This window comes from Ricinus communis, chromosome 5 (assembly GCF_019578655.1).
Source record: "Ricinus communis isolate WT05 ecotype wild-type chromosome 5, ASM1957865v1, whole genome shotgun sequence".
Lineage (NCBI taxonomy): Eukaryota > Viridiplantae > Streptophyta > Magnoliopsida > Malpighiales > Euphorbiaceae > Ricinus > Ricinus communis.
This window is the reverse complement of record NC_063260.1, coordinates 24710796-24723479: the sequence shown is the minus strand read 5'-3', so window position 1 is coordinate 24723479 and position 12684 is coordinate 24710796. Positions and strand designations below refer to the sequence as shown.

Here is a 12684-nt window from a genome sequence, read left to right as displayed (position 1 = left end):
ATCGATGTTGATTGAGAAATCAACCTCGGAGTTGAAACCCATATCCAGAAGTGAAAACTTAATCACTAAGGAATATTCTTATAATATATTGAGATTAAAGTTGATAAAGAAGTGATACAAGCTTGCCCTATTCTAATTTTTATGCCGATCCATAAATCAATTACATCAAGAGCTGACCTCGAGAGTTAGAAGTCTACTCCAATACAACTTAGTTTACCATATATATGGATGAGAACTTTTGTGGATGTCATTGTTATTTACTGAATGATAGACTCTCTCTAAAATGATAAGTCTTATCGTCTACAAGATATTGGAGAAAGACAATGTAATTATAACTCTTTAAACACTTATGTTCTTTTGGTGTAACTAAATACTAATTTGACCGTCAGAGTGATTTTTCAAGTACTACAACTGGAGCAATATTTGTTGTTGAATAGATCAAGAACAGTTCACCGGTGTAGATCGGCGTACATTTCCTGATATGTATAAGGAAGAAAATAGATTAATTACATGGAATCAAGTATGCAAGTTTATTAGTCAATTTAAGCATATGTAGCAGTTGCAATTGTTAATTTGGATGAAATATGTATCACTGAGAAGTATTCGAGATTAGCTACAGTAGACAAATTGTATAAACAAATGCTTTAAGTTTAAACCTGGAAATTTCACTCAATAGACATAGGAAACTTTGCTAGTCCCCACGTAAATAATGCAAAAAGTAGCTGATACCTGACTCAAAATATCCACTTGTACCAGGTTTAAACCCAACAACTCTATTGAGTTCCAAAGTCATTGGCCCAACTCCAAAAGGCCGCTGACACAATTATTATTTAAAGGCCGAGCCTACCAGCCCCTTTCCTCGTTTATTTGAACTAAAAGATTTTCACCAGGGAATAGTGAGAAGTTATTATGTGTATAAAGATAAAATATTTTAAATTTTTAATACATTATGTTTTACCATTAATGAATGACAAATATAGAAATTAAACTTTTATCATCTTTTATTCTTTAAATATAAAACAATCAAAATATATTTGGTGCAATGTAACAGTAGCGAAGAGTTTTTTTTTTTTTTTTTTTTCAATTTCTAGACGAATTTAATGTTTTATGTGAATACTTACAGGCTTTGTGTTGATGGGTGTTACTGGGTTTTGTTTCAACAGTCCATTTTATATACCCTTTTTGTTCAAAATCAGATATAGTGACGGCGGAGGAGATGATAGACATACTTTGTAGAAAAGAAAACAAAAGAAATTAGAAATGGTAGTGGGGACTCAGGTGGCCGCTGACGAACATTTTGTTTGACTATTTTATTTTTGGTTCAATTTATAAAAGACTGATTGTGGTGGTGTATGTGGCGGCCTTAATCAATGATTATAAAAAAATTGAGGAAATATTTATATATAAATTAAGTACACAATAGTAAGAGTCAGAAGAAAAGTAAGCAAAAATATGTGCATGGATCAAAGTTCAAAATCAAACTGAAAAGAAGACCGGTCCATGTAATTAAAATGCAGGTGTAACATACGATAACAAATAGGTGACCATCATGAATAGTGAGTGTTGCATGGTTTGTTTTCTATGAGAAATTTTTTGTGTGACTCAATTCACTATTAGCGCTATTGTTCATCTAATTATATTTTACCTTTTACTTTATGCACTTTTGGATCTTACCTTTTACTTTTTATAGAATTTAAAATATAATTCAGTTTTAGCAGTTATGTCATGTATCATATTCACACATGAAGTTTTTTTTTTTTTTTTTCTTTAGAAAAGTAATTGAATTTAGTTGAATGTAATGAATCCATTAAACGTAATCTACCTGTGTGATTCAAAAAAGGAAAATTGGACAATTGCCGGAGAGGAAATCAAGAGAGAATGCTTATATTAAGAAACTTTTGTTTTACTATGGTCATGAGAGGCTGACAGGATCCAAATATTTAAATATGTTCCTAATAATCCCTTCAATGTCAATAATCTCTAATTACTTACTTATTAAGACAATTCAACAGACTTGAAGAAATAAAATGCCCAATAAGAGAATACTTTCAGATTTGAAGCAGATAATAATACCATTTCGTTTCATTTTTATCAAATTTAATAAAAAATAAATTAACACTATTGTAGTATTTCTAGCAAATATAAGAGCTTTGATATTCAAGCATTTTCGAATGCAAAAAACATTACCCAAAATTCTTAGATTACATACTTAATAGTTGTTAACTGTAAAGTTGTATTTATTTGGACAAAATCAGAAGTTATAACATAATTTCAGTGACATTAACCATAATGTAATTCTTTTTTATCATATAATATCGGAATAAAAATAAATTTTTCAATATTAAAAAATTTACAATTCATAAATTATATAAAATTTAAAATTAAATAACTCATAATATTATTTTTTGACTGTCAAATCGTATATCATTTCATAATTAGACACTTAAGCAATAAAGTTAGAAATTGTTAAATTATAAGGACACGTTATTATTATTATTAAATATTAGGCAATATATATTAATATAAAATTTAATTCTTAAATTAATATAATTGAATATTAATAATATTAGATCCAATGTTATTGGCTCAGTCTGTATAAGAATTTTCGGAGAGGAAGAAGATTGCTCTCATCTCCTTGGCTATGTTATTCGTTTTAGAAATTGGATGGAAAGGCAGCCAACAAGACTTTGCACTGCTGAAGAAACGGGCTTGTCAACGTTACTTGGCGGGTAACCTAACCGGAAACTCTCCCGAGTCCGAATTCCCAAACGTGTCGTCAAGTGTGACTCAGTTTCCTTTCCATTTTTTAACTCTTCTCTCTTTAAATAAAAACCCCTCTCATTTGCAAACACCGCCTTTTCATCTCTATCTATTTCATTTGGGTTTCAGAGAGAAAAGAGAGAGGAAATAACAGAAGAATTATTGTTTTTATTATTTTCTTTTTAAACTTTCACTCTGATACTTTTCTTCTTAATACAGCAACCAAATACTCCCCCCCTCTCCTTTTTCGTTTTTTTTTTTTTTAATACTTTGCCATGCACCTTTAGCGCACAAAACAAGCAAACAATCTCTTGGACTCTCTTCTTTTTGAGATTTTTTTTTTGTTAAAAGAATTTTTGGTGATCAGGAATATGAAGGGTGAGGATCAGTCAAGGTCTCTGTTTGGGATTTCACTTTCTGATAGACCTTTATGGCAACAGTTCCTTATTTGTTCTTCTGGGTTTTTCTTTGGTTATCTTGTTAATGGCATTTGCGAGGTTTGTTTTCCTTTACTCAATTGCCTTTTGGGTTTAATTTTAACATGCATTGCAACCTTTGCTCTGTTTGGTAGCGAGGAATTTTGGATCTTACCTCTGTTTATTTCCAGTTTTTTTTTTTTTTTTGAAATGTGAAAGTTTCAAATTATTGTTCTATTGGCTCTTGAATTATTCTTTTAACCTCAATTAATCGATGTTCATAATTTTTTTTTTTCTGTTTCATTACAGGAATATGTGTATAATCGGCTTCAATTCAGGTAGTGCACCATTTCTGTATTAATAACTTCAGTTTCTATTAGCTAATTTTTTTCGGTGTTGAAGGTCTAATCGAGCATAAATTCTTCGTCTTCTTTTTTGGATTTTCAGCTATGGCTGGTATTTCACTTTTGTACAAGGATTTGTGTACCTGGTGCTGATATATTTTCAGGGTTTCACCACCAAGCAAATGGTGAATCCATGGAAAACTTATGTCAAACTCTCTGCTGTTTTAATGGGTTCTCATGGTTTGACCAAAGGTTCCTTGGCCTACCTTAACTATCCTGCCCAAATCATGTTCAAATCCACCAAGGTAATTTCTTGAAAACTAAAACTTTTCTTGGTTACTTTATTTACCTTCTGTTAATTATAAAGAGTAGTATGATTTTTTTTTTGACAATTTAGGTTCTACCAGTCATGATAATGGGTGCTTTCATTCCTGGATTGAGAAGGAAATATCCATTTCATGAATACATCTCTGCTCTGCTTCTAGTTGTTGGTCTTATCCTTTTCACTTTAGCTGATGCTCAAACTTCTCCAAATTTTAGTACGATCGGTGTTATAATGATTTGCGGTGCTTTAATTATGGACTCTTTAATGGGGAATTTGCAAGAAGCCATTTTTACCATGAATCCTGAAACAACTCAGGTGATCATGATCACAATTTTATCACCGGTTAAGTAATGCAATGTTGATTTTTCATAACTTTGCTATCTGATATTAATTATTTTATATGTATATTTCCTTGTCTAACAGATTGAGGTGCTATTTTGCTCAACTGTAGTAGGATTGCCTTTATTGCTCCCACCAATGATCTTAACAGGAGAGCTGTTTAAAGCGTGGAATTCTTGTTCTCAAGTAAAGAACATTACCATACTTCTAGTATCGATGTTTAACCTCTTCTTAAAGACAATTACACTGTTTATTTATTTATTTTAACAACGGTGTTGGAGTAATGTCACACAAACGTGCCGGCCATGCACAGCTATAGAATTTCCTAGGGAAGATCAATGACTTGGTGGTTGATAGTCCATTTTTTAATATGTTTATTGGTCAATGCTATGTTTTAACATAGTCAAGCTTCAAGTAGTGCTTTCTGTAACTGGAGGTTTTATATCGGGAGTAGAACTTGCAATAAAAATATTGGAAACATGTGATACATAATTGCAAGTGGGAAAGTAACTCAGTTGCTTAACGGAGTGAAAGGCATGCAGCATGTGTTGTACATTAATGAATTGATAGATTAAGATAATTTCTGTTTGAGTAAATCACTAATTTAAGATGTGTTGATTGTCATTGCCTTTAATCATTCGTGATTCCATTTGATAGTCCACGTCTTTTATACAATTTCTGGTTATATGATTGGAGTAATGTCCCTTAATATTTTGTGTTGATTGCAGCATCCATATGTGTATGGGGTACTTGTATTTGAAGCTATGGCCACATTCATCGGTCAAGTGTCAGTTTTATCCCTCATTGCTATTTTCGGGGCTGCCACCACTGCCATGGTACTATTTGTTGCTATAAATGCTTGCTTTTTGTTTTAGAAGTTATAAATTTACTGTCCACTTGTGTAATATCCCACTTGGAGGACTAGTGGGGTAGTCCCAGTCCTTCCTTTTCAGATGGGTTTGAAATGAGTGCAGTGTGTTTGGGAAGAAAAACTCGAGTAAAACTATGGTGTATACTTTGCAAGTAATGGTCCATCCATCCATCATTAGCAAGTTTATGGATCCCACATGGGCTAAAGATAATAACAAGACTCATGGGTGTACATATCTAACTTCTGGGTTTAATCTTATGCTGTCATGTAGATAACAACGGCTCGGAAGGCGGTGACCTTGCTGCTTTCATATATGATATTTACAAAGCCATTAACAGAGCAGCATGCTTCAGGGCTGCTGCTGATATCCATGGGGATTATATTGAAGATGTTGCCGGATAACAAACCTGCCATTAGAAGGGCAGCCAAGCAAGAGATGGCCCATTTGAAAACAGAGAAAAGTCTAGTTGGTAATGAAGAAGACGAAGAGAAAAGGCCTTTAGTATAAATGATTAAAGTTGAAAGATGAAGCTCAATTTCATTCTTTATTTATTTTTTGTTTTTCATTTTGTTAATTCCTTGATTTCTCATTACACAGAGGCAGAAAGACTAGAAATAGTAGAAGAGAGAGAGAGAGAGAATAGAGAAGTTACGTTAGCCAAAAGCCAGTTGTAATGTGTATTTTCTGATGACCATGACTTGTGTTTTTAGGTTTATTATTGTTAAATCAATTACAGTAGCTCATTCTTAGATGGTGGCTGCTTTTTTGCTTGCTTCTGTTTTGTTAATTCAGTGTCACCAAAAATTCACTTACCTGTTTTTATTTGGTTTTAGCCTATCCCAAGATCCAATCACTCCTAAGAATTTTGGCTTAATGAATTAAGGATAAATATGTTATCTCACCTTTTTAATTTCTAATTTAATTTGATAAATATTTAAATTTTATTATTTTAATATAGTATATATACATATATTGAGATATATATTAAAAAGTGTTACAATATTATAAAAAAATAAATTTAAATATTTATTAGATTAAAATACTAAACTGATTAAACGGTTTAAATTTAGAGAGGTATAAATAATTAAAATGCATAGGATTCTCATAAGAATGAGCTAGCTCATGTGGGTACCATCTACCAGCAGTTTCTTTATTTATTTTTAAATTGCATCTATACCAAGTTCCCTATTCATTTAATTATCATACATGGAAACATAACTGTTGCAACCATTTTTAATTTTTTTATTCCTTTGCACTTGGAATATTTTTAAAATGCAACTATATAATATGAGATTCTTATTTACGTACTTAGACCAATTAGTGGATTTTTAGTCCTTTAATATTCTTGCAATGAAGAATTTCTTTTTAATTTTTTTTATAATTTATGAAAAGGGTTTTTTTCCTTTTTCTTTTTTAAATAAGGAATTTTTTTTTCTTTGAAAGCATAATTATGCAAAATGAATTCCACGTTAAGTGAATTATTTTAATTGAGATGTTAATAGCTGGAAGATATACTTTTACGCATTTGAGGGTTTTTGCCCTGAACCCAAAAAGCTTTGCTCCTTCTCAGAATAAGCGGTAGGCCCCATAATACCACAAAAACACGTGCCCCGCATGGGCCACTCAAGTGTAGCCCCTCATGAGCCCTAATTAATAAGCAGATCTAACGGTCTCAATTGAAAATTAGTTCCCCACCTGATCTAACGGCTAAAACCATCCCTCCTTCTAATCAAATTAATCCTTAATTTTTTTCTTCTTCGAAAAATACCTCTGCTTTTTTAGCATCATTCATATTACTGTATTAGCCTGAAAGAAAAAGCCAGAATTTTTTCAAAAAGTTTAAAGAGAAAACCTCAATTTTTTTGGGTGCTTTTCAATCGAAATCAAAAGCGAAAAATCATGAAAGGAGCAAAACGTTTCGCCGTCTCGGAATCGGCGCCGGAAACCAACGACTCGGCTGTGAGTTGCTTCTCTTCTTTTTGCAGCTCTTAAAACCCTAATTTAGTTACCCAGTTCTATTCGTCTTGTTTCTTTTGAAGATATTAATATTGAAGTATGAGGTGCAAATGGTATGCATTTAGATTAATTTAACTTTAATTAGTACTTGAACTGATGCTGATTTTTCACTTCTTTAGGTAAGAGAAGTGAAATTAGGTTTAAAAGGTTTGTATTTTATTTTATAAAAATATCGGTTGCTAATGTTAAGGTCTTGTTGATGTTAAGTTAAGAGAGAAGTTATTAGTTCGTGTTGTAAGAGATAGATAGATAGGCAATAAGATAGATGAACAAAATGTAAACGTGACATCTTTTTGTAGGTATGTTTATTTCTTTCTCGTTTGGTTTTTTAGTTTTATTTTGGATAAGCTGGTTATATGTTCTTTTTTTTTTTTTTTTTAAATTTTCTTTTGCAGTTTAGGAATAAAAGATTGATTTCAGGATCTCCTATTGATATTCATAGAGCAGAACCATCATTGCAACTGCAACCTATAACCACTTTGGATGCCCAACGAGCTGAGTCTTCTCTACAGCATGTGAGAGCTCTCAATACTCAATTTGCCAGGTCCACTTTTTTCTTTAATTTTCACAACTTTTTGATTAATGGTTGGACACAATGATTTTTAGATCCTACTAATGGGTCTTTTAAGTAACTAGTTTTATTGTCTTCACTACCAATATGGCTGATTTTTGTCCAAGCTTTTTATGGATTTTCACCAAATGTATGATTTTTTTTTTTTTCCATTTATAATAGTTGGGTGCAAGTGCAACTGAAGAATCACCCTGATGAACTTTGGGAAGATGGGGTTCGAGATTACCTTGCTCATGCTTCAAACATTATGGTATCTAGTTTTTAGTTGTTTTTAATTGAAAAGTTACATTTATTCTGGGTCCTTTTTGGTTAATAGTAGCTCATGGTATTCTTTATTTTTTAATTGCAGGAGAAGTTCAGTGATGTTGTGAACTGGCTCAAAGCAAATTCTGAAAAAGAAGGAACTACTGCTGAATATCTCAGCGCTGGGAAGAAATCAGTGCCTGGATTAAAAAACAATAATGAGGTCAAGTTGTTTCAAGGGAAAACTGGGTTTCCTTCACCGGATGCAAGTACAAGTTTTACTGCATCATGGAGCTCTAGTGTATTCTCCAACAATCAAAGTTCGGGTGGAGTTTTCTCTAATATGCAAAGCTCAAGTATGTTCTCTAGTAGTCAGAATTCTGCTCTATTCTCCAACAGTCAAAGCACTGGACCATTTTCCAAGAGCCAGAGCTCTGGACTTCTTTCCAACAGTCAGAGCTCGACAGTTGTTTCTGCTAATCAAAGTTCTGGGTTATTCTCCAACAGTCAAAGCTCCGCAATGTCTTCTGCTAATCAGGGCTCTGGGTTGTTCTCCAACAGTCAGAGCTCCACACTGTCTTCTGCTAATCAGGGCTCTGGGTTGTTTTCCAACAGTCAGAGCTCTGCAGTTTCTTCTGCTAATCAGAGCTCTGGATTGTTCTCCAACAGTCAGAGCTCTGCCGTTTCTTCCATTAATCAGGGCTCTGGATTGTTCTCCAGCAGTCAGAATTTTGGAGTAGCTTTCACTAATCAAACCACTGGCTTGTTCTTGAACAGTCAGAGCTCCTCACTTTCTTCTGCTAGTCAAAACTCTGGATTGTTCTCCAACAACCAAAGCACAGGATTGTTTTCCAAAACTCCAACTTCTATATCTTTTGGTAGGTATATACTGCTTCACATCAAATTATGTTTATTTTTTGGATTGGGGAAGGGAACCATGCGTTTTGCAGGGGTGGTCTAAGATGCTAAGTTGGAAACATGTCCCAATGAAAATGAACAATAAATATTTGTCTCTGAAATGAATCCAAGAAAGAAACATAAGATAGTTATAATCTTATTGAATGGAGATGAAAGTGCTATAATATAAGGTTAAGAGAGTTTCTACTATTAACACATAATTATGTGGTTTATAAGATCATCCAGACCACAATACATGCACATTGATGGTTCATGGTGTGTTAATTTTGATTTCAAAATTTTAATCCGAGTTTTTTGAAGGTTGTAAATTATCTGATGTTTGGTTGATAGTCAGCTGTCTGCACTCCTTAGTATTCGACTTCTGTTTTCTTTTTGGTTTATGGGCGATGTAACATATGTCCACAATCAGGTGGAAAGACAACAGTTTGTTAGAGGTATTAAGATATGTATACACAAAAAAAGTTAAAGTGATAACAGATCAAAGAACAATATTTATTTGGCTACTTAGATTTCATTTTGTACTCAAAAGTAAAACTTTGTTAAAATGGTTCAAAGGTTACTATTAGTGACCTTTACAGTGTGCAACAAAACTTGCATTTCTACTATGGAGCTCGCAAGTCTGACTCACTTCTGTCATATTGTTTATCCCAGGTCAAAATTCTGCTCCTACAAATAACACTGCAGATGATGTTGATGGTGAGCTGAATATATTATTTTTCTATTCCTTTTGGGCAATTTTTGATATATTGATGCCATTTTTATCTGAACTCAAACTCAAACTCAAACCCTGTGGTGACTTTTGTGATCATTGTCACTTGGCTGTTTTATATTTTGTTCTGTATTTTCATCAATTTATGTGGAATACATAATACCTCCATTTCGTAATTGCAATTCTTGGGGATACATGTGGTGATATTTGGAAACAGCTTTTGAACTTTAAAGAGTCAAGATTTTGGATTGTTCTTTCATTATATTGGTTCATTTTTCTTTTCAAAAATCTCATCTCACGTAAACAGTTTATTTGCATGTTTCTTGAGTGTTGACATCATAACTGGTACAGGGTATAATTCATCAGTTACTTTTATAAAAAATTCTTATAGACATTATCTCCCTGCCTCACAGATGAGCCATTAGAGATACTGAATTGAGCATCTGTTTCTTTTATCAGAAAACGAATTGGAGCAACCCAGCAGCCCATCATTGAAGAAGTCTGAGGAGAAGGGTATTGTTGTTGTCCATGAAGTCAAGTGCAAACTGTATGTCAAGGTGATTATTATAGTAGCCTATGCTTGTTGATGACATGCCAAGAGGGAATTATTTGAATTACTCAATATTGGGAAATTTAACTTCGTCACTTTGGACTTCTTATTTATTTGTTTTCAAGTTTGTGCTACAGGCATATAACTTTCTTAAGTGATTAGTTGGCCATCTGAAACTTGTTGAATTTATTCTTGAAGTGGATATCTTTTCTTTTCTGTTTTTCTTAATGACGTAATTCATGAGCTTTTTATAAGTATTATAGCAAAAGAAAAAGAGAATGGTTATGTACTTTAGCCTCAGGTATAACTCTGCATCTGAGGATCCATTTTTGGCGCATTTGAAATTTTTTGGTGGTAAATTGAAGGATCTTTGTTTGAGTTTCTTTTAAGTGGTTTTGGAAGATGGTTATGGTGTATATGCCAAGTGCTTGTGTAATATTCCTAATGGAACCAGGAAGGTATCGTTTTCTTAGATTATGTAGACTCCAATCATATATGATAATCTATTTGAAGTGACATAATGAAACGTTTATGCAATAAAATTAAAAAATCAAACAACATGGCTGCAGCTTATGTTTCTGTGTCAATTTACATGCACAGGCATGTGATATATGCGGCTTTTTTTTTTTTTTCCGCATTGTATTTGCATGAATTCATGTTTGCCCCTGAAAGAGTTGGTAATTATACACCTTAGAAACTGACGGCTACCAACAGAGCCCATCATTGCAAATCTGTTATCTTGTATATAGTGTTTCATGATATATTTTACTGGTTATGTTATTTGTTTGATCTACTTCTGAACTACTCATCTCTTTGTCCACCATGACCGTGATGTTGGGGTTCACAATGTTGTTAGCTCTTCTATCAACTAGTAATTTTGATATGTAGGTTTTATTTCTAGTTCATTTACGACTTCAAATTTGGTTATATTGTCTGTCAAGTGCTGTGGCTTTTAAAGTCTTGTTTGATTCGCTTTCTTAATGGTTAAATATCTGCTTTTGCTCTTTGATGTGTCCAGTCAACAGATGTATCAGATAAAGACACATGGAAAGACAAAGGAATGGGACAGCTATCCATCAAATGCAAAGAGGGTGTCAACAAGGGTACAAAAGAATCCAAACCAACCATAGTTGTTCGAAATGATGTACGTTCCGTTACAGGCTTATTTTGGTTTCTTTCTTAATAGTGTAATTGTCAACTGGCTTCTTTCTTTTCATAATCCCTTCTGCATTTTGGTATTCATTGGTAGGGTCCACCATAATGTTTGCTCCAACCATTTCTGTGTAAACTGTAGTGCATCTGTGATCTTACTTCCTGTTCTGTTTTGTTGATGGCAGGCAGGAAGAGTGGTATTAAATGCTTTGCTATATCCGGGGATCAAGACAAATTTACAAAAGAATTCTCTTGTTGCAATATTTCATACTGCGGTAAGCCTTGCAATGTTAAATATCTGTAAATCTCTGAACTTCCAATATTTTGCTTGGTTTCTCTGGTTTCAGACATGTGCATCCGGAGCTTAGTGTCATGGTTGATGGATGATAATTCCTAGTTGTGATTTTTCAGGGTCTTTTACGATTAATAATATTTCTTCAAGTGCTTCTTGGTATTTCCTGTAATGAAACTTAAAAGTTGGCTTTTTGTAGGGCGACGATGGTGGTGATAGTAATAGTGTCGTGGCACGTACCTTCTTAATTAGGACAAAAACAGAAGAGGATCGAAATAAGTTAGCCACGGCAATACAAGAATATGCTCCTGAGTCTTAAAATTAATTGTACAACAAAATTCTTAAATTTTGCAGTGAGCATCATATTAGGAGGTAAGGCAACTTGTTTGGGGAGCAAAAGAATAACTGGGGTCCATTTTCATATTTTGGACTCCATGAAACAAATTGTATTTAAAATGCTTGTACCATGAGGGAAAAAAGAATGAAGTCCTTGTTCCAAGCTTATATTTTAACGCTTATATTTTCTTGTTAAATGTTAGCAGTTTTCAGTTGTAATTTGGATGATTGGGTATGTGGTTCGCAGTATTCATATAATGCTCGAGTTGAAGGGATAATTGCAGGAGTAAAGACTTGCTATGACTGCTGGAGTTGAACATATTGGAACATTCTGCATTATACATCCACTGTTAGAATATGATATGATGAGAAAGAATGCAATAGAAAGAAAGGAAAAGACTACAATTAAGTGATCCTCTTTGGATAATTCGTCTAACTTGAGGATAGTTATAAATTCTCATAGAATCAAGAATGATGCGGAGTAACTCCTTAACTTGGAGTCCTGCCTGAGGAAGTATAGAGGAACCAAATAATCTGCTGCCAGATGTCACTGAAGTAAAACATAATTAGATGCAGTATTTCTGGTTTTCTCAGCTTGTTTTTGCGAAGATGCATCATTTGAATTTGTTAGATGGAATCCAAAAATAGAGAATGATAATAACAAACAGGAGCAGTAGCAGCCGAAAAATTGAAAATTTGTATGTCTATGGTCCTGCAGAACATCTGAGCTGAGATTCAGGACTGTAAAAGTAATCTATTTGCTGGAATTTTGCCGAGCAACCGAGAAACTCCAAGAGTTCTGTCCCTAACACTCAAAATGTTTTGAACTGCAAAAGAATTA

General features: G+C 33.3%; 2 protein-coding genes across 3 annotated transcripts; both read left to right on the top strand.

The window, feature by feature from the left end:
• The first annotated feature begins 2594 nt into the window (after nucleotides 1-2594).
• On the top strand, nucleotides 2595-5826 carry LOC8265401 (UDP-galactose/UDP-glucose transporter 2). Its single transcript, XM_048374975.1, has 8 exons — nucleotides 2595-2729; nucleotides 3128-3257; nucleotides 3486-3514; nucleotides 3624-3825; nucleotides 3918-4160; nucleotides 4269-4370; nucleotides 4913-5020; nucleotides 5327-5826. Exons 1-8 carry the CDS (start codon nucleotides 2665-2667, stop codon nucleotides 5561-5563), a joined length of 1116 nt encoding a protein of 371 aa, XP_048230932.1. The 5' UTR covers nucleotides 2595-2664; the 3' UTR covers nucleotides 5564-5826.
• Nucleotides 5827-6821: 995 nt separating this feature from the next.
• LOC8265400 (nucleoporin NUP116/NSP116) lies at nucleotides 6822-12011 on the top strand. 2 transcript variants are annotated; one of them, XM_015715614.3, is made up of 9 exons: nucleotides 6822-7015; nucleotides 7468-7616; nucleotides 7806-7893; nucleotides 7993-8764; nucleotides 9456-9500; nucleotides 9973-10070; nucleotides 11082-11207; nucleotides 11401-11490; nucleotides 11707-12011. In XM_015715614.3, exons 1-9 carry the CDS (start codon nucleotides 6956-6958, stop codon nucleotides 11824-11826), a joined length of 1548 nt encoding a protein of 515 aa, XP_015571100.1. In that variant the 5' UTR covers nucleotides 6822-6955; the 3' UTR covers nucleotides 11827-12011. The 2 variants fall into 2 exon arrangements, with proteins under 2 accessions (XP_015571100.1, XP_015571106.1); XM_015715620.3 differs by having other exon boundaries at nucleotides 6841-7015; nucleotides 7468-7587.
• Nucleotides 12012-12684: the final 673 nt, after the last annotated feature.

What these genes read in the sequence shown, in the direction of transcription:
- LOC8265401 (XM_048374975.1), top strand. Translation starts at nt 2,665, where the DNA reads ATGGAAAGGCAGCCAACAAGACTTTGCACTGCTGAAGAAACGGGCTTG. An exon ending in TGAATCCTGAAACAACTCAG is followed by an intron (nt 4,161 to 4,268) that starts GTGATCATGATC and finishes CTTGTCTAACAG; the next exon opens with ATTGAGGTGCTATTTTGCTC. An exon ending in CGTGGAATTCTTGTTCTCAA is followed by an intron (nt 4,371 to 4,912) that starts GTAAAGAACATT and finishes TGTTGATTGCAG; the next exon opens with CATCCATATGTGTATGGGGT.
- LOC8265400 (XM_015715614.3), top strand. Translation starts at nt 6,956, where the DNA reads ATGAAAGGAGCAAAACGTTTCGCCGTCTCGGAATCGGCGCCGGAAACC. An exon ending in CGGAAACCAACGACTCGGCT is followed by an intron (nt 7,016 to 7,467) that starts GTGAGTTGCTTC and finishes TTTCTTTTGCAG; the next exon opens with TTTAGGAATAAAAGATTGAT. An exon ending in TCCAACTTCTATATCTTTTG is followed by an intron (nt 8,765 to 9,455) that starts GTAGGTATATAC and finishes TGTTTATCCCAG; the next exon opens with GTCAAAATTCTGCTCCTACA.